Source organism: Somniosus microcephalus, chromosome 6, assembly GCF_052327205.1.
Source record: "Somniosus microcephalus isolate GS21.2 chromosome 6, FLI_Smic_1.0, whole genome shotgun sequence".
NCBI lineage: Eukaryota > Metazoa > Chordata > Chondrichthyes > Squaliformes > Somniosidae > Somniosus > Somniosus microcephalus.
In genome coordinates, this window is record NC_140992.1 from 247,056,890 (window position 1) to 247,078,235 (window position 21,346).

A 21,346-nucleotide genomic window follows, 5' to 3' on the forward strand; every position below is an offset into this window, starting at 1 on the left:
CAAGCTCAGCTGCATTCAGGCCTTCGTTTAGAGAACGTCAACATTGTTTACCTAAGTACTTCAAAACAATCAACGGGGTATTCAGATTGGAATGGCCCCATCACGAAACCAGTTGGACAAAGGGAACACTGATGAGATCAGTAAAACCGATTACCGGCCATCCAGGTCGATGGGCCCAGATCAGTACCTTTTGTATGAGTTTCAATACGTCCAGATTAGACAAAAGAAATCAGCTGATCTGGCGGGAGATAAGGGCTACCGGGAGGGGTATAACTAGTCCCTCGGGAGGCCATTTCTCTCTCTCTCTTTCTCCCGCCTTGCCTCCGGTGCCCTGCCTTACCATCAACCCAGCAAGAGGATCGTCGACGAAGAGCCCGTCCAGGGAAGTAGAATACCCACAGTTACGTTTAAATTACTGGGGTATCTCTGCTTTGGGCAGTGAAAACCTAAGACATCGGCAGGCAACAGGGCACGGAGCAGGCATTTCAACATCCTAGACTGGTGAGCATCAATTTTCTGGCCCATCACAAGATAATCTAGATAGGTGTAAAGGGTGGGAGTTAAGGGGAATTGCTAAAGTGTTATTTTAGTCATTTTCCCTCGATGTGTCTGTTTTTCCTCCCCCGTTAAGTGTAATTGTGTTGCATCCATAGTGATTTTCTCTGTATAGTAATTGTTCTCTATTTTAATAAACATTGGTTTTCTTTGCACTGAACCACTGGTCTCGTTTGTCTATATCGCTACTTGTAAATAAGTCCGGTGGTCAGAACCAAAGGGGAAGCGATTCAAACCGCACGGGGCTGGAGCAGTTCAGACACACGACTGATTGACCAGACACAAACCCCAAACCAAAACCCCCTACAGTGGCAAAAACATGAAGGCAGATTATTATCTGAACGGCAATAGATTGGGAGAAGGGGAAGTGCAACGAGACCTGGGTATCCTTGTGTACCAGTCACTGAAGGTAAGCATGCAGGTGCAGCAGGCGGTTAAAAAGGCAAATGGTATATTGGCCTTCATAGCAAGAGGATTCGAGTGCAGGAGCAAGGATGTCTTGCTGCAGTTGTACAGGGCCTCGGTGAGACCACACCTTGAGTATTGTGTGCGGTTTTGGTCGCCTTACCTGAGGAAGGATGTTCTTGCCATGGAGGGAGTGCAGCAAAGATTCACCAGACTGATACCTGGGATGGCAGGAATGACGTATGAGGAGAGATTGGGTCAATTGGGCTTATATTCGCTGGAGTTTAGAAGAATGAGAGGGGATCTCATTGAAACTTTTAAAATTCTAACAGAACTAGACAGACTAGATGCAGGAAGGATGTTCCCGATGGTGGGAGAGTCCAGAACCAGGGGTCACAGTCTAAAGATAAGGGGTAAGCCATTTAGGAAAGAGATGAGGAGGAATTTATTCACCCAGAGAGTGGTGAACCTGTGGAATTCTCTACCACAGAAGGCAGTTGAGGCCAATTCATTAAATATATTCAAGAAGGAGTTAAATATATTTCTTAAGGCTAAAGGGGTCAAGGAATATGGGGAGAAAGCAGGGACAGGGTACTGAGTTTGGATGATCAGCCATGATCTCATTAAATGGTGGAGCAGGCTCGAGGGGCCGAATGGCCTACTCCTGCTCCTATCTTCTATGTTTCTGTGGATGGGACATGTCTGGGCAATCTTCCATATCATTGGTAGATTCCAGTGTCATAGCTATACTGGAACAGCTTGGTTAGGAGAGTGGCTAGCTGTGGTGCACAGATTTTCAGCACTACTTCCAGGATGTTGTCAGGGTCCATAGCTTCTGCTGTGTCCAGTGCACTCAGCCACTTATTAATGGAGTTACCCAAATTGGCTAGACACTAGTATCTATAATGGCAGGGTCCATGGGAGGAGGGAAAGTAGGATCATCCACTCAGTACCTTTGGCTGTAAATGTTTGCAAATACTTCAGCCTTGTCTCTTGCACTCATGTGCTGGTCTCCACCGTGATTGAGAATGGGGACGATCATGGAGACTCCTGTTAGTTGCCTGGTTGTCTACCACCATTATCGACTGGATATGATGGGCTTACATAGCTTTTATCTGATCCGTTAACTGTTGGACTGCTTAGCATGCAGGTAAGCCCAGTGTAGTAGCTTCACTAGGTTTGTACCTCATTGTAAAGTGCATTAATATTGCTCCTGGCACACACCCTTCGACACTCCTGCCTTGATGATGCTCACAGAGTGATCCAGACCATGAGGTTACAGATTGCAGTGGTATACAAATCCACTGCTGTTGATGGCTCATAGCGTCTCGTGGATGCTAGGTCTTTCCTTAGACTGCCTCATGGTGGTAGTTCCACGTGACATGATGGAGGATGTCTTCACAGTGGAGACAAAATATTATCTTCACAAGGACTGTGGGGTAGTCACTCTGCCAATGCTATCAGGGACAGATGTGTCTGTGACAGGCAGGTTGCAATGTTCTCATTAAGCTATGCGGCCTCGTACAGGAGGTCACGCACAGGTCGCTTGGCGGCTTTTAAATGGAAATACCGTGTTTGCGCGGAAATTTGAATGGGCCGTGCATCCAAAAAATTATTAGAGGGAACACTGTTAGGTTGGTGAGGAGGAGATCAAGTAGGTTACTTCCTTGTCTTGGTTCCTCACCACCTGACACAGGTCCAGTCTGGCAACTTTGTCCTTCAGACTCAGCCAGCTCAATCACTGATGGTCATTAACAGATCAAATAAAGTAAAACATTTAGAAGCAATTTCTTTACACAGAGTGGTGTAAATGTGGAAGTCACTGTCACATGGAGTGCTTGAAGCAGATAGCATTGATGCATTTAAGAGGAGTCTTGATGCATATGTGATAGAGAAGGAAATAAGGGGACACGGTGGCAGGGTGGGAAGAGGTAATTAGAGGCTTGTGTAGAGTTTAAACACCTTCATAGATCACTTGGGCTGAATGAGTGGCCTGTTTCTGTGCTGTATTTCTATGCAGTGGTGGTAATACCGAGCCACTGTTGGTGATGCACGTTGAATTCCCCTAGAGTACATTCTGTGTCCATGCTTCCCTCAGAGCTTTATCCAAGTGATACTCGCATGGCTTCCCTCAGAGCTTTATCCAAGTGATACTCGCATGGAGGAGCACTGATTCATCAATTGACGGGGGGGGGGGGGGGGGGTATAAACAGAAGGATGTTTCCTTGGCCTTGTTTGACCTGAAGCCATGAGATTTCGTGGGGTATGGAATCAATGGTGACCATATATCACTGGGCTCCTACCTACGCTAAGTATGTCACATGCTGACAACTCAGCTCTCCTACATAATAAACCACAGAACATCACAGTGAAATTTCATATCTCTTCACACGTTGTTTGATAGCAGTTTGCTTAAAAGGGAAAAGAAATTGCCCAAAGTATTACTTCTGCTAACAGGATAAAGTACCAAGCAACACATCATGTTTCCAGGTCTCTTGACCATTTTTACACAAAGGATTTGGTTGTGTTTTAAAGCATAGTGAATTCATGCAAGTAAAAAAAAAAGGCACCTGAGATTATAGGTAATTAAGATGGTAATGAGCTAGCTTTGATGTTGTTTTCTCATAGATTGTAAGTAATAGGCAATTCATTAGTTTGTCTTGCTATTGATAAACACTTCACACCCATTGGGCTCGATTTTGTCAATGGGGAGCTTTTGGAGGCGGGACTCCCACTTTTTGGGTTTTAGTCCCGCCTCCATCGACTTGCGGCCAACCCACGCTATTTTCCCTTGATTGACCTTGTTAAGCCCGCCCAGCGGGCTCAGTAGGCCAATTAAGGGACACCTGGTTACTGGTGACATCAGCGATTGACATTTCATCTGTCAAGAGCTTTTGACAGATGAAAAACCAGCATTTGACAGCTCTGTGAAGCTGGTCAAACACTGACAATCTGTCTTCTAACTTGAGTCCTTCTACTCAGACTCAGTTAGAGAGCTCTCCAGACCAGAAAGCAGAGGCTGCAGCTTTTGACAGTTCAGCGGCCATTCTGCTTTCTGTGCTGGTGAGCTGAGGGACTCCCGAGAACTGCAGGAAGGAAGACTGCAGGAGAAAGTAAAGGTAAGTAAAATTTATTAAAACACTTTACACTTACCTCACACGCTCACCTCTGCACACATGCACCCATTACTCACCTGCACAACGGACATCTCGACCCCTCCAACCCCTGCAGACCGACAGTCCGCCTCGTTAACTTGGCGTGGTTCGGAGCCGTCGGACAGCCCACACTTCAGGGCTAAAAATAGAGATTAGGCAAAAAACTGCCTGTTAACTACCTGTTAACAGGCAGTTAATTGGCACTAATCCCCTTCCCACCTCGGGGAGGTGGCTCCCAGCACAGGTCGGGTACCCGCCTCCTGGGACACTGGCACGGAGGAGGGTTGGGGGCGGGATGGATTCCTGCCCCCAATTCTGCAATTTTCCCACCACTCCCGCCTCCAAACCCGTCTCCTCGGGGCTTGGAAAATCGAGTCCATTGGAAGTCGTTGATCCTTTTTGGTTCTGAACAGAGCGAGATACAGCAGAGACTGGGATACAGGCTGATGGGGAGCTTTTTGGAAACAGGATGCTAAGCAGGCAGTCAGAATTTTAAAGAGAAAGTTGTTAGGGCTTTTGTCAAGACCAGGAGGTCAGAAATGCTGGAGGAACAGTTAGCAGTCATCTTGGTTGAGTCAATTAAGACAGCACACTTAGTGGAGTGCCACAGGGATCGGTGCTGGGGCCTCAACTATTTACAATCTACATTAATGACTTGGATGAAGGGACAGAGTATAATGTAGCCAAGTTTGTGGATGATACAAAGATGGGTGGGAAAGCAAGGTGTGCAGAGGACTCAAATAATTTGCAAAGGGATATAGACAGGCTGAGTGAGTGGGCAAACATTTGGCAGACGGAGTATAAAATGTGGGTAAGTGTGAGGTTATCCACTATGGCGGAAAAAAATAAAAAAGCAAATTATTATTTAAATGGAGAGGGATCTGGGGTCATTGTGCATGAAACACAAAAGGTTAGCATGCAGGTACAGCAAGTAATCAAAAAGGCAAATGGAATTTATGGCCTTTATTGCAAGGGGATTATAAAAGCAGGGAAGTCCTGCTACAACTGTACAGGGTATTGGTGAGACCACACCTTGAGTACTGAGTACAGTTTTGGTCTCCTTATTTAAGGAAGGATATACTTACATTCAGAGACGATTCACTCGGTTGATTCCTGAGATGAGGGGGTTAACTTATGAAGAAAGATTGAGCAGGTTGGGCCTATACTCATTGGAATTTAGAAGAATGAGAGGTGATCTTGTTGAAACATATAAGATACTGAGGGGGCTTGACCAAGGTAGATGCAGAGAGGATGTTTCCCCTCGTGGGAAAACCTAGAACTCGGGGACATTATTCTGCCCTTGCAGCGTGTTCCTATGCAGAGCTAGACAGGTAGCTAACAACTTTATATCTTCCCATAAAAATCACAAGGATTGACTTTTCTTGTAAACTTTACTGAAAGATTCTTATTGTGAAAAGACAAATAGTGTCCAAGGCCGAAGCGTAACAAGAAAATAACTTCCAAGACTATGTGTCAAGCTGCAGGTCTTGTGATGTACGGCAATTTACTTTACAGCACTTACTTTACTGCACTTGCTAGGTACCAAATATCCACTAAGTGGCGGCACACAATGGGAATCGACCCAAATTAATTAAACCCCTGAATTAACTTGAAAACCAACATAAGTTCCTAAAGGAAGGCAGCACACTCCCCGCTTGGTACAATTCCATTGTACCACTACAGATACAAAATAAAACCTAAAGAAAACGTCCTTTGGCTGCAAACATACTCAGAATCCTTTCTCTAGGTTTCTTCAGAAAGGAGGACTACGATCTCTGAGACTGGCCTCAGAAACACTGACAGTCCCCTCCTTGACAATCTTAACCTCCACCTTGCGGACCCTCTTGTCCCTGCTCGGCAGAGTTTTGACAACCAGTCCCACTGGCCATTCATTTCTGTGTGCTTGGCTGTCTTTCAGCAAGACAACATCTCCCACTTTGACATTTGGCTTGTCTTCTGTCCATTTCCTACGGCTCTGTAGGGTGGACAAATTCTCTCCTCTCCATCTCTTCCAAAAAGTGTCTGCAAGACACTGGACTTGCTTCCACTGCTTCCCGTGCAGCTCAGCCATGTCGAAGTTTCCAGAGGGGGCTGAAATAGCACTCATCTTTTGAGTCAGGAGCATCGCTGGGGTGAGGACTGCAGGCATGTCTGGGTCGGTGGACACAGGCACCAGGGGTCTTGCATTCATGATCGCCATGACTTCAGCTATGAGAGTGCTCAAGACGTCGTGTGTGAGACGATTGGGTCCCGTCCGAAGCAGCATAGCGTCCAGAATACGCCTGGCAACACCGATGAGCCTCTCCCATGAACCACCCATGTGGGATGAATGCAGGAGGTTAAACACCCATGTGCATCCTTTCTTTTGCAGGTCTTCGAGAGCCTTCAAGGACTCCTTCCATAGGTTCCATTTTGCTTCTTTTTCTGGGAGGAGTGGAGCATCCCACTCACTGATCAGATGAGAGCTCCCGTACTAATGCTTTTCCTTGCATTGTTATGGGAGCTACGAACCCCAGAGGGTCGTACAAACTGTTGACTGTGGACAGGACACCTCTCCGTGTGAATGGCCTTTCTTCACGGGACACCAGGAATGTGAAGCTGTCTGTTTCCAGGTTCCAGGAGAGCCCCAGGCTCCGTTGCTCCAGTGTTCTCCTGAGTGAGCAGAGACCCTTCATAGCTTGTTCCCTGTTGCTCGGAAGACGGCGTCCAGGAGAGCGAAATGGTAAGGGTGCCACCCAGCTGTGTCCATCGTCCTGGTAAACCCCCTCATCCATGATGGTTAGGAAAGCTTTGTCATCCATGGATAGTGCTGGTCTGTCATCATCCTTGGACCTTTCAAACACTGAGCATCCTAGGCTGTCTATGCTCACAGTGAGGCCGGCCTCTTCCTCACAAGCAGAGGAGGTTGACCTGTGATGCTGCGTCATGCCATTGTAGTCTTCCTTTACCTGGATCCTGTTTGGGCATGGGCTGAGAAAGGATGTGCGACCGTTGTGCAGCACGTTTGCTTTATAGACGTTGACATCCGCTGGTTTGTGCACTGTTCCCAGGCAAACTCCACCCACGAGGACCCATCCCAGGTCAAGCCGCTGCGCATAAGGAGCATTGTGGGGCCCGTTGATTTGCTCACGCACCTTGTGCACCCTTAAGATGTCTCTTCCCAAGAGCAGGAGGATTGGAGCGTCCGGGTCCACAGCTGGAATCTTGTTGGCAACTGGCCGTAAGTGGGGCTGATGGCGTGCGACCTCTGGGGAGGGAATTTCCGTCCTATCATCTGGCATCATGTCACACTCAATTAAGGTGGGGAGGGGAAGCTGTAGTTTCCCATCCATGGACTCGATCATGAAGTTGCCAACTCTCCTACCCGTAGTCTCTGTTGTCCCTGAACAGGTTTTTAGCGTGTACGGAGCTGCGCTAGCCTTGACTTCAAAGAGATTGAAGAATTCTGTCTTCGCTAGAGACTTGTTACTTTGCTCATCAAGCACTGCATACATCTTGATTGCCTTCTCCTTTCTCCCTGCAGGATATGCTTTAACCAAGCAGATTTTGGAACATGAGCGTGGGCTGCTTGCATTTCCACAAACCTCTGTACACTTGGAGGTGACTGAAGAAGATGCGCTTTCGCTTTGCTCCCCGCTATCCTCTTTGTCAACCGCAGCACTCTCGGCGGTCGAAGGAGGAGGACCTGGATGCAGGGCTGCGATGTGTTTTTCACTGTTGCACTCGAAGCACTTGATTGTCGCCTTGCAGTCTTTTGCCATGTGCATAGTCGACCCACAACACCTGAAGCAGATGCGATTCTCTTTCAGGTATGATTTGCGCTCATCAATAGGCTTGCCTCTAAAGCGTCGACACTTTTTGAGTGGGTGGGGCTTCTTGTGTATTGGACACTGACGATCTGGGTCATCCACTTTATTCCCAGCAGAACTGGATTGGTTGACTGAGGGTTCGGCAGGAGCATCGGTTTTGTGCACGCTCAGAGGCTTTGTTGCTGTACTTTGTGGGTTTCTCTGTTCTCGAAGGAGCGTAACTGCTGGAGGTGGAGAAAGTGAAACTTGGATCATTCCTCACCTTTGCCTGTTGTTGGACGAACCTGGAGAAGAGAGAGAAGGAAGGAAATGCCACTCCGTAGTCCTCCTTGTACTTGGATCCCTTAGCTATCCATTTCTCTTGAAGGTTGTAGGGGAGCTTTTCCACTATTGGGTTTACCCCACGAGCTGTATCCAAATACGAGAGGCCTGTCAGGTAACCTTCTCCCTTAGCACACTCCAGTTCGAGGAGAATGTCACCCAGTTCTCGAAGCTCGACATTATCTTTGTTGGTTAGCTTCGGAAAGTCCTCAATCTTCTTAAGCAGTGCGTGTTCAATGACTTCTGGTGTCCCATAACAGTCTTCGAGACGTTGCCAAACCAGGTTGAGGCCTGCTGTGGGATTGCGGATGTGCACTGAGCGAATTCTCCTCGCCTGTTCTGACGACTCAGCTCCGAGCCACTTTGTCATCAAATCTAGTCCTTCTCTGGCTGACAGACTCAAGTCCTTGGTGGTACTCAGGAAGGACGCTTTCCATGACCAATAATTTTCAGGACGGTCATCAAATTCTAGAAGACCTGAACTTAACAATTCTCGGCGGATGAGGTACCTAGCGAGGTCTTGTGCACCTTGTGGCTCGGGTAAGGACTGCTTGGCTGGATTGGCCGAGTGCTGTGGAGGTCTCTGCAGGTAAGTCTTACTTGTTTCTTCTCTTTTAAGCTCAGTGTCTCCGAAAACAGGCTGTTTGTTACTGTGGTGAGTAGCTGGTTCTGCGTCGAGATACCTGGATGTTTCCTTGAAGAACAATTTGGAGTATTGTTGGACATACTCACTTGTACGTTGCACTGGACTGAGGGGCTGTTCTGGAACATATGGTTCATGGCTGTGCTCCCCGCCTTCGTTCTCCTCACCACCTTCATAAGCTGCAGCTTCAGCTTCAGCGGCAGCTCTCTGGCTTTGGAGAATGTGGAGACTGGCGACGAGGTCAGCTCTCTGCTTCATCACACTAGCGTCGAGGTCAGCTCTCTGCTTCATCACACTAGCTTCTTTTTCAGCGAAGGACAATTGAGCCTGGGCAGCTTTTGCCTTGGCATGTGCTTTGGCGGCTGCAGAAGCTGTCGATGACGACGGTCTGCTGGACCGCCGAGATGATCTAGAGGATGCTTTAGAGGACTGTGACTTGGCATCATTTGCTCGAAGAGGTTCATACTTCTCGGTTGGCTGGTCGACGTCCTCTATGGTATATTGTCTTCCTGAGCGTAGACTCATGGTAGCTGGGTGGTATCTTCCTGTGCTTGAGCCCGCTGTGCTGTTGTCTTTTCACTATTCTGCCCTTGCAGCGCGTTCCTATGCAGAGCTAGACAGGTAGCTAACAACGTGATATCTTCCCATAAAAATCACAAGGCTTGACTTTTCTTGTAAACTTTACTGAAAGATTCTTATTGTGAAAAGACAAATAGTGTCCAAGGCCGAAGCGTAACAAGAAAATAACTTCCAAGACCATGTGTCGAGCTGCAGGTCTTGTGATGTATGGCAATTTACTTTACAGCACTTACTTTACTGCACTTTACTGCACTTGCTAGGTACCAAATATCCACTAGGTGGCGGCACACAATGGGAATCGACCCAAATTAATTAAACCCCTGAATTAACTTGAAAACCAACATAAGTTCCTAAAGGAAGGCAGTACAGACATAGTTTCAGAATAAAGGGTCGTCCTTTTAGAACTGAGATGAGGAGGAATTTCTTCTCTCAGAGGGTTGTAAATCTGTGGAATTCTCCGCCCCAGAGAGACGTGGAGTCTGGGTAATTAAATACATTTAAGGTGGAGATAGACAGATTTTTGCAAGATAAGGGAGTGAAGGGTTATGGGGAGCGGGCAGGGAAGTGGCTTTGAGCCCAAGATCAGCCATGATCTTATTGAATGGTGGAGCAGGCTCGAGGGGCCAAGTGGCCTATTCCTGCTCGTATTTCTTATGTTCTTATGTGGGGAAGCGTGGCATATTCTTCACTTTGTTTCATTACACAAAGATAAATTCTCCTGTTTGAATTAAGTGAGCCTGATTATGACTGCTATTTTGTATGTTTACCTTACTGTGAAATAAAGCAGTTTATCAATTCTTAATAGGCCTTGTTCAACAAGTGTTTGATTGGTCCACCTTTGGAGTGATTGAGCAGCACACATGCGAAAGACATGAATATCTGATTCAAGTCACAAGGGGTATTATTGTTACAACCCTGGGTTATGTTATAATGCTGGTGCAGTGTGTACTCTGAGCAGTGTGATCCAACTCTCACAAAGGTAAGACACTTAGATAACTTATAGGTGCCACTGATGCCACTGAATGTGAGAAGTATCAAAGCTTTGAATTTGCAACAATCAGTAACAAACCTGTTCCACGTTTTCTTTCTGGGTACCCTGACGAGCTGTTAGCTCTAGTCTGAGCTCACGGATGAGTTGGTCTGCTGATGTCAGCTCACGGTTAGTTTTTCGTGCTTGTTCCTGGACTGTATCCAGCTGTGACTGAAGGTTAGCAAATATATCTTCATGTCGAGTCACCTGTGGCATGACATTATTACAGCTTTAGAAAGTAAACCAGCTAAATTTTGAAACTAACAGCAAATAAAAAAAATATTTTTACTTGGACAACCAGCATGAGGCTCTTTTGCAATAATAAACATCTGAAAGATTGATATCAAATCTTGACTTATTCAATTGGGTAAGAACAGATGATTAATTTTATTAAATAAAAACAAAATGCTGGAAATACTCAGCAGGTCAGGCAGCATCTGTCAAGAGAGAAACAGGGTTAACTTTTCAGGTCAATGACCCTTCTTCAGAACTGGAAAAAGTGGGAGATGTAACAAGTTTTTAAGCAAGTGTAGGGGCAGGGAAAGTGGGGGGGGGGGGGGGGAAGGAAAGAACAAAAGGGAAGGTCTGTGATAGGATGGAAGGCGGGGGAGATTAAGAGACAAAAGGGATGATAGTGCAAGGCAAAAGGAGATGGTAATGGGACAAGTTAAGAAACAAAAGATGGCTCTAGATGAAGTGTAAATGGCAATGGCAGAATGATCGACAGCTGCCATGTGAGAGAGAGAAGAAAAAATGATAGGGGCAGAGGTTATGGTCTGAAATTGTTGAACTCAGTGTTAAGTCCAGAAGGCTGTAAAGTGCCTAATCGAAAGATGAGTTGCTGTTCTTCGAGCTTACATTGAGCTTCATTGGAACAGTGTAAGAGACCGAGGACGGAAAGGTCAGAGTGGGAGTGGAGCGGAGAATTAGTGTCAGGCGATCGGAAGCTTGGGGTCACCCTTACGGACTGAACGGAGGTGTTCCGCAAAGCGGTCACCCAACCTGCGTTTGGTCTCCCCAATGTAGAGGAAACCGCATGGGTTGTGCATTAAAAAAAATAATTGTTTATCAAACAATCTTTGTGAAGCCAGCACATCTTTAAGTAAAGGATAACATTACAGAAACACACTGATTAAAAACAATTAACTTGTTTTGTTGTTTCCTGTATGTTAACATTTAGCACACCATGACATGGTTGGCATTTGACAGTGATACTGGCCCTGCAGAAGGTTTAATCTTTTGCGACTTTGTCAATGGACTGGTGAAACCCAATACTTTGAGGTTTCTGATGACTGAACATTCAGCTTTGAAGAGCTGCACCAGTTAAGAAACAAAAGTTTGGATCATAATTTGACTTTGGACCGTTTGCAATTGTACTAAAATTTAGAGAGAAGTTACTTTGCTCCCTGAAACTTTGTACACTGGTAGTGATTTAATTTTTACCAGTAACCTTGTTGTTCATGCTCCTTATTGCTAATCTATCCATTAAAAGGGGGTTAAATAGAGCAGCTGGAGAATGCAGGGGTAAGAAAAATGAGTGGTGAGAATTGCAGATTGTGGAGGGGCAGGGTATCGCTGACAGCAACTTCTGGATTTCCGCGTTTAACTGCGTATGTGTGCGGACAGCCTCGCCGTTACTAGTACAGCAAAATCTGACCTGTTAAGTTTATCTGAAGTTCCCCTTTTCACCAATTTCAAAGAATTTAAACCATTTATTTTAAACACATTAACATTTCCACTAAAATAATGGAGAATTCAATTTCAGATGAATACATTTTGGGGGTGATTTTGTCAAGGGGGACGTGATGGAGGCGGGACTGCTGCTTGTCGGGTTTTAGTCCTGCCTCCATCGACGTCCGGCCAACCCACGGTATTTTCCCTTGATTGACCTTGTTAAACCCGCCCTGAAACACTGACAATCTCTGTTCTTTGGTGAGTCTTTGTACTCAAGACTCACCAAACCTCTTTCCCGAGCAGAAATCAGATGGCTGTTGCATCGGAGAATGCAGCAGCCATTCTGTCATCTCTGCCGTGGAGATGAGGCAGCTCCGCAACCTGAAGGGATGAAGCCTGGAGGAAGAAGCAAAGGTAAGTAATCTTATTAATACACTTAACAGGCAGTTAATTGGCACTAATCCCCTTCCCGCCTCGAGGAGACGGGACCGGGCGCGGGTCGGGTACCCGCCTCCTGAGAAGGTGGCACGGAGGTGGGATGGGTACCCGCTTCCAGATTCTGCCATTTTCCCGGCTGTCCCGCCTCCATAGGGCTGGGAAAATCGCCCCCTAAGTGTTTATATGCTACTATCCCTCACTACCATTTCAAAACCAGAAACAAAAATGGAAAAGCGTGAGGTTGATTTCATTAGACAGATAGTGGATCTGGAAGCTTGGAACACACAAGGAAATTATCTTCACCTTACCACCAACACCATCACCATCAGACCAGTCACAAAAGTTCCCACATTTGTTGGGGCGCAGATTACTTTAAACAGATTACTGCAGTACATCTTTATTTTACTTAATATTTAGCTAAGGTTCAAATCTGTGATCCTCAAGTCCATGTGACAACTAACAATATGGAAAAAGGGTTGTGAATCTTTGGAATTCTCTGCCCCAAAGTGGGTGCTGAGTCATTGAGTATATTCAAGGCTGAGATAAATAGATTTTTGGACTCCAGTGGAATCAAGGATATGGGGATCAAGCGGGCAAGTGGAATCGAGGTTGAAGATCAGCCATGATCTTATTGAATGGCAGAGCAGGCTCGAGGGGCTGTCTGGCCTACTCCTGCTCTTAATTCTTATGTTCTTATGACCATATGTCTCAATAAAATATTTTCAGTAGGGATTTAATTTAAGGTTCTATTTAAATTGGCATTTCTTTGTATAAATTGTTTATTGAAAGACATACACTGGTAATCACTGTAAGTGCACAATACTGTATTACTTTAAGAGCTTCAGATCCAAAGTGGATAGAAAGCACATGAATGCAATAGTCAGAGACATTACAGGAACATATTCCCAACGATTTATTGACATTGATGTTCCCCCCGCAAACTCCATTCCCTCGCCACCGATTCCATCCCTCTCCTTGGCTACTGTCTCAGGCTGAACCAAACTGTTCACCATGTTGGCGTCCTATTTGACCTCGAGCTGAGCTTCCTACCCCATTCCCTTTCCATCACAAAGACCACTACTTCCACCTCTGTAACATCACCCATCTCTGCCCCTGCCTTCGCTCATTTGCTGCTGAAACCCTCATCCATGCTTATGTCATCTTCGGACTTGACTATTTTAATACTCTCTTGGCTGGTCTCCCATCTATCACCTTCCATAAACTTGAGCTCATCCAAAACTTTGCTGCCTATATACTAAACCGCACCAAGTACCGACTCCTCATCCATCACCCACCCCTGTGCTCGCTGACTTACATCTGCTGCCGGTTCACCTACACCTCGAATTTTAAATGTAAAAGAATTGTCCCTTTATCAAGTAGGCCACTACATTACAGCAGCTTTGCGAATGGTTATCTTATGGCAGCCAGTCTTTCCAAATTTGGTGGGCCCACCTCCGCCATCTGACAAGTACTGTCCACCTGTGTCAAGAAGCTGTACAATTGGAGATAGTATCACTCTGCCAGTTCCGTCTCTTTTGCTGACATCACCAGCAAAAATGGGATGAAGACTTGCATAAGCTCCCATCTAAAATGTCCACATCTGCTGGCTTCCATCTGCCCAGATAACAGCCCAAATGTGATCCAAACCCAAGGGACATTCTGGGTCCACATGAAGTTATACCATAAAAGAGAGAAAAGCAGGAAAAAAATAAATCAAAAAGCAAAACAGCAACAAAAATTAAGTTTAAGTTTGTTAGATACTTACACCAAGCAAGAAAACATAGGATCCTAGGTCACTGATCTTTGTTTCCACAGATAACTTTGGAACACTCTATTTTCTGAATGTAGTACACTTGACAAAGGCAAGATTATTCAGGTGAAAATGTCTAGCTAATGCCTTTGTTAACAAGTTAACTTGTTAAAGGCTGGTTTGGGAATTGGAGACATATCGCACTTCTGAGGTTGAAGCATATTGTTGGAGCAGAGTAGAGGGAACTTTAATCTGCATATAACCACATATCTTACCTAGGAGTGCTCAATACTGACACTGGATGACTGACACAGAAAATACTTAATTCCCAGGACTTATATTCTCCGTTTTGATGAGGAAAAATTTGCAAAATAAAAAATAATACTAAAAAAAAGACTGACAACTGGTTATTTTGAAACTTGGTCAGACTGCATTGTGTATCATTCAGCATTTTTTGATGTTGAAAGTGATATCTCAAGCATGTGCACTGTAACTATTAGGGATTCATTCTTGTATGTTTCTATAATATAATAGATTATAGATGTAATAGTATAATAACACCATTCTTACCTCGTCAGTGTGATACTTGTTCTGTTTCTGAGCTGACGAAAGATTTGTTTGGGTCAGCTGCAGTTCTGATTCACAGTTTTTGTATTCGTTAAGTAGAGTTTGGTGCTTTCTTTGGAACTGTGCTAAACTATCTTCTAGACTTGAAATACGATAGTCCCGCTGCTTCAGCTAGAAAAGAAAATGTTGATGCATCATTTTTGCTGCGGTGTTCTGATTCTTCCGAGCGACTCTCCTCTCACAAATATTCTTTATTAAAAGATTTATGATCAATTAATAATCAAACCTACACGGATGCTTTTGGAGACCCTAATAGTCAAAGGTACTTTAAAGAAGAATTTAATTCTATGGGCAAGTATGAAGCCGCAATTATTGCCAGTTTGAGTTTCTTATTAACTTTCATTTGCATGGCCTATAAATCTCCACCTGAACAAACTATATGGACTTGATGTGTTGGAGGGACATCCAAATTCCCACTGAGTATTAGCTAGCGTCATGGACCTGCAAAAGGACATATCTACTTTTTAAAGATTTTACCTAACAATTTTAACCAGATAAAATCTAGAATTGTATAAAAGGTAGCAAACCACATTTTGAGCATCAATTTACAGTTGCATAGAGCTTTTGTAAGATTAGGAAATTGGCCGCTGAGTCACCTTTAAGGATGCTCCATGTCTTATGCACTGTTTAATTTTGGAATCAGAATTAGTTTGGCTTATGTGCAAGAATAGTCACGTTACAGGCAGTGTTAACAGAGTCAGCTGATTTGGAATGGAATGTTCGGTGCGCAAAAGTATATTTGCTGAATAACAATGGAATATACATAATATAATAGTCAATAGTAAGTTATTTTGGTGGGGAAGGATGTAAACCCATCAGTTGACTTTTGGCAAGAGGCAACCAAAACTCTACTTAGCTTTTGTGTAATAATTAAGCATTTAGTGCATAACATATTCAAAATTGAACTCTGGTTTTATTCAAGATCCTCAAACATTCAAAAATCTTGTAACATCCGGTTTCTGTTGTGTTGCAAATCGATGCAAGTTGCAAAACTCATGGATGTAAAATGCTGTCCGACAGCCTGTGGTCAATGTAAGATTATTATGGAAGACTCTTGGGTGCTGCTGAGAGTTTTTTTCGAAACAGACTGTCAAAAAAAATATATTTTCAGATTGGCAGGAATGATGAGAACATATTCACACGGGCAGGGCATTGCATTAGCAGTGTGTTCCTGAGTCGCGGAGTACAACATAGTTCAGGATAAATTTACCCAAATATAGATTACTGCCATTTTGAAAATATTTTATTGGGTTTATCCCACTGCAGGGTCTCATTTCAGAAGCCAAACTAAAATATATTCAGATCTATTCTACAGAGTAAGGTATTCATTATTTCAGTTAAATGTAAACCTGTCTCAAGGGAAGCATATGTTTGAGACCAGAGGTTTTCATTACTGACTTTTACATCTATTTGTTTAACCTTTAGCAATCTGTTCAAACATATATTTAATATTAGGGGAGCACAGTAATTCTACACTGTTATCAATATCAGAATAATAGATGCAAATAAATATTTCTAGACAAATACGTGTTACCTCATCACCATCGTTAATGTAGATGCTTAGAAATGTGAAGTTCATGGAATGTATGGAAGAGAAAAGGAATGGAGCGGAATTGGTGGCTGTGGAATGGAAGATGTTTAACCCCACCAACTTTTGCCGGGTCAGGCCCAGTTAAATATTTGTAGAGAGTTTCTAGTGTGAATAGTGTTTGTCATTGGAAGCTTGTACTGCGTTAGGGACTTGAAAGACTTCCAGCAGCTGTTTAGTAGGTTGGGGGCCTTCTTTGGAGGAAAACATTTCGGTGCAATCAGGAAAATGGAGCAGAGGCCTAGCAAAGCAGCGTTGTTCACTGATGCGTCCGTAGAGATGTTGGTGAAGGAAGCACAGCAGAGGACTCGGGGCTTGTTTGACAAGCAGAATGCCTGGGAAGAAGTGGCACTGCATGTCAGACCTGTCTCACCCACCCTAAAGACATAGCTGCAAGTAAGGAAAAAGGTCAGAGATCTCACGAGATCAACTAAGGTAAGTGTCCCCAGCATTACTTTAAACCAAGTAAGTGGGAAAAGTATGTATGCCACAAAATACTTTCCACATAACACGATCCTACAGTCTTCTAAACCATGCATACACATTCTGCAGCAGGGCACACTGTAAAGCAGTAAGTGTTGTGTATGTAACCGTTTACCTTTAAGGGAACTATAGAATGTAACCGTTCGCCTTTAAGAGCACTACTTTAGGGTGGCACTATCTATTGGCTCATGTATACTGTAATACCGATAGTGACCACACCAGTATATAAGGGTTGTGATACGTTAACTAGGGCAGAATCGCCCGAACCGCTGAATAGTAAAGACGTGTTTTATTCTGTTAACAGTGGAGTCTGTGATTATTTATAATACAACCCACAGACTTAACATTGGCGACGAGTCAGGATTCGAACCCTGCGGCAGTTGTTCCACGGCGGCTTCGTCCGAAGACAGGACGTTGAAGAGAGGTTTCAATCCTCACCAGTCTGGAACCGACAGGCTGGAAGCGACAGGTATTAGGACCCTGAAGCCTCCATAACCTCGTGGGTAAGCCGCAGCGTTGGCTGCAAAGACAGGGCGATCGCAATCCCTGATAAGAGCCGCGGTGAAACGCGCGAGCGGGTAAGCCAGAGCCCGGGAGGGAGCGAGCAAGAGCCGCGCGAGCGGGTGAGCCAGAGGCCGCTTTCAAGTGCGAGGCGCAGCCGGGCCATCGATCGCATCCGCTGATAAGGCCCGCACTCGGCCTGAAAGTCAGCGTCGGGGAACGGGTGATAACCGCCATTGAAGTGGGCGGAGAGCGCTGAGAAGCGCGGGAAAACCGCCATCGAAGTGGGCGGGGAGAGCGAGAAGCGCGGGAAAGCCGCCATTTTTCGCGGGGAAACCGCTGAAGAAGAAGGAAGAAGCGGGAAAACCGCCATCTTGGAAATTATTAAGAATTTCAGGAAAGTAATAAGATTTTTCAGAAAGGCTGGTGTGTTCTCAAGAAGAGAGGGAAAATAAGTATAAGTACAGTAATACTTGTGGTGTTCTCAAGAAGAGAGAAGAAAATTAATTAGAATTTTCAGAAACAAGAAATAAGTAAAGCAATACTTGTGGTGTTCTCAAGAAGAGAGAAGAAAATTAATTAGAATTTTCAGAAACAAGAAATAAGTAAAGCAATACTGGTGGTGTTCTCAAGAAGAGAAGAAAATTAATAATAAGTAAAGAAATACTTGTGCTGTTCTCGGAAAGAGAAGAAGATGCCTAAGCGAGGAAATATTAATGATTTTAATGCTGAAATAGAAGACAGGGCCACGTATGGGGAATGCATAGGAATATATTGCGTAGCCATATACGCCAAGGCAATAACTTTGTTAAATTCGATGGGAGCAAAAACATACGGGCTCTTGAAACATCTAATAGCACCAGTTAAACCAGTGGACCAGACCTTCGAAGAGAGCGTAGCAGTGCTGAAGGATCACTTGAACCCCACACCGTTGATACTGGCTGAACGATTTAAATTTTACGCCAGAACACAGAGGCAAGATGAAAGCAATGCGGAATACTTAGTCGAACTGCGTAAGCTAGCGAAATACTGCCAGTTTGGAGGGAATTTGACAGAGGCGCTGCGGGACAAGTTCGTATGCGGCTTGGCCAAAGAAGGAACGCAGAAGCGACTTCTGGAAGAAAACGACCTCACACTGGACAGGGCTGTCCTCATAGCTTCATCGCACGAAGCCGCAGCGAAAGGGACGGCGGAAATGCAGCTAAAGGCGGCGGCACTCGGGGTGGACCAAATGACTGCAAGCATTTCCAAATGCTACCGTTGTGGAAAGACAACGCACGACCAGAATCAGTGCTGGTTTAAGAATCAAGAGTGCAGGAAATGTGGCAAACTGGGTCACATCGCGAAGGTATGCAGGTCCAGAAAGAAGACCAACAAACAAAGGAAGCCACCACCACAAGAAAAGTACAACAAGGTGCATCAGGTGGCTGAAAAGAGTTCAGACGAACAAAATTCAGACTCAGACCCAAACAGCCAGGAGTTGGATAGTCTGAGAATCCACAATGTGGGTAAAGTAACTGATCTACAGACGATCTGGGTCACACTAAAAATAGCTGGAGTCCAAGTACGAATGGAGCTGGACACGGGATCAGCTGTATCAGTCATCAACCAAAAGGACTACCACCGACTATTCTCTCACATACCCTTAAGAAATACCAAGTTCGTATTACAGACATACACGGGGCATCGCGTATACCCCATGGGGAAGATAAGAGTCAAGGTGAGAGATAGGGGTAAAGTACACCCAAGAATGAATTTGTACGTACTACCTGAGGGAGGACCACCACTTCTAGGACGGGAGTGGATCAAGAAAATAGACATGGAATGGCACTACCGACAAGCAATGACGAGTGAGGACTCGGTGCAGACAAGCAGCTCAGACTCTGAGCCGGAAGACGATAAGTCCAGCTTATGTATGAAAAACAAGGTTAACATTAACTCACGGACTAAGGTTGGAAAATCGATGGCGTGCATAAAGACAGAGAATTCTGAGTCTGTTCAAGCTACAGACATATGCATTACGGAGGAACACCGGGCTCGAACTCAACGCTATTTCAAAGTACAACAACAATTAGAACAATTAAGTTACCGCCTCGTACAAGAGATGAAAACAATGAAAAAGTTCTATGACACCGAATGGGAGAGTCTGGAAAGACAACAGAACCTACTGGCTCAAGCAGAGAGCGACCATAGAGCCATCGTGACCAATTACCGATCACATCTCCCTGATGATGTTCAGGGGTTAGAATATTTGCATGATCTAGAGATACAGCAGAAGGGCAAATCACGCTGCACTGAGGATTTTGTTCTGCAATTAGAGACGGAGCTAGTGCAGGCAAAGTTAAGAGAAGTTGAATCACAGGGTGCTCTTAAGGAGATGCAGAAACAAATCTTGGACATGGAAAAGAGAAACGCTTCTTTACCTGATGAGAATAATGTGGCCATGTTGCAAGAGGAGCTTATAGGGGCGAAACTGAAAGAAGCTAAGCAAAGGATGTTGGAACTTGAAACGCAGAACCAAATCAGCGGTAATCAGCTATGTCAAGCAGAGAAGGAGTGCAAGGGTCTACATGAGAAGGTGCAATATCTCTCAGCCCAAAATAAGGGACTACTCACTCAGTTAAATGAAAGTAAACGGGAAATGGCTGAGATGGACTGCAAGAATAAAGAAGAGTTGATGGCAGTGAGACTTCGAGAGGCAGATAGCATAGCAGCCTTGGCTGAACTCCAACAGGAAATTGCGAAAGAAACAAATGAAGAGGAATCTTCAGGAAGCCAGGATTTTATTCCAGTTCTTCTCTACGACTCCTTACAAGCAGAGTGCGAGAAGTTGAAAAAACAGTATGAACAGGCCCAGACTACAATTCTGGAGGGGGTTAACTCAGCAACCTCCGAAAAGCTAGTTTCGTTGGAAGTATATGAGCAACTAAAGGTTGAACATGAGCAAGAAGTCCAAAGGCTGCAGGAAATTCTTGAGGAGCTCAGGGCCAAGACAGACTCATCGGTAGAAGTTCCATACATAGATGAGGATGTAGAGGTGAAAGACATGGCAGAACTCATAAAAATATGGAAGGAAGCCCAAGACAAATATGAGGCGGCAATTACCGAGGTTGACCGACTTGAAGAACAGTTTCAACTGGGAATGGGCCCTGAACATGAGCTAGAGAGCATCAAGGCGCAACTTCTCCAAGCACTGGAAGCCAAAGTACAAGAGGAAGAGAAGATGAAAGCATTGGAGAAAATGATGGATGAAATGGAGGAGTACGCTGAATTATGTCCAGGGGAACAGGAGAATGGGGAAACAGCTACTTCAGTAGAAGGATTAAATAGCCTGATAACGAAATCCCTGAAGGAAGGGAAAGGATTGAACGCACAAATGAGGCCAGGAGGGAAGGAAGGGCAGACATCCGAGGAAGAGCAGGATGAATATGATTGCTTGAAGAAGGGTTTTGACCTGTTGAGTGACACCGAATGTTATGAGGATGTGGTCTGCCCAAATTGTGATGGGAACTCCCAAAGTGCTGAAATCCTGAGGAAGCACTTAAGGTCTAAGGAACATAGAGAGTTGGTGGCGCTACAGATGGCAGCCGGGAAAAGAGCTCGGAGAGTTTCAAAAAGGCAGAAAAGAAAAAGAAGAAGCAGAAAATAATAACTGTTTAAAATATTATTACTTCTACTACCTCAGTCCGAACACTACGAAAGGTGCTAAATTTGTAAAAAAAATCCAGGGACATTATCAAGACAGCCAGTGGGTTGTATAAGTCCGCACTGCTGGTTCAACAGGACGA

General features: G+C 44.9%; 1 protein-coding gene across 1 annotated transcript in view; it reads right to left on the reverse strand.

Annotated features, from left to right (window-relative positions):
- pmfbp1 (polyamine modulated factor 1 binding protein 1) overlaps positions 1 to 21,346 on the reverse strand; it is an 840,874-nt gene that overhangs the window by 114,506 nt on the left and 705,022 nt on the right. Inside the window, 2 exon segments of the mRNA XM_085991731.1 lie at positions 10,537 to 10,704; positions 14,930 to 15,097. Coding sequence (XP_085847857.1) covers positions 10,537 to 10,704; positions 14,930 to 15,097 — 336 coding nt within the window.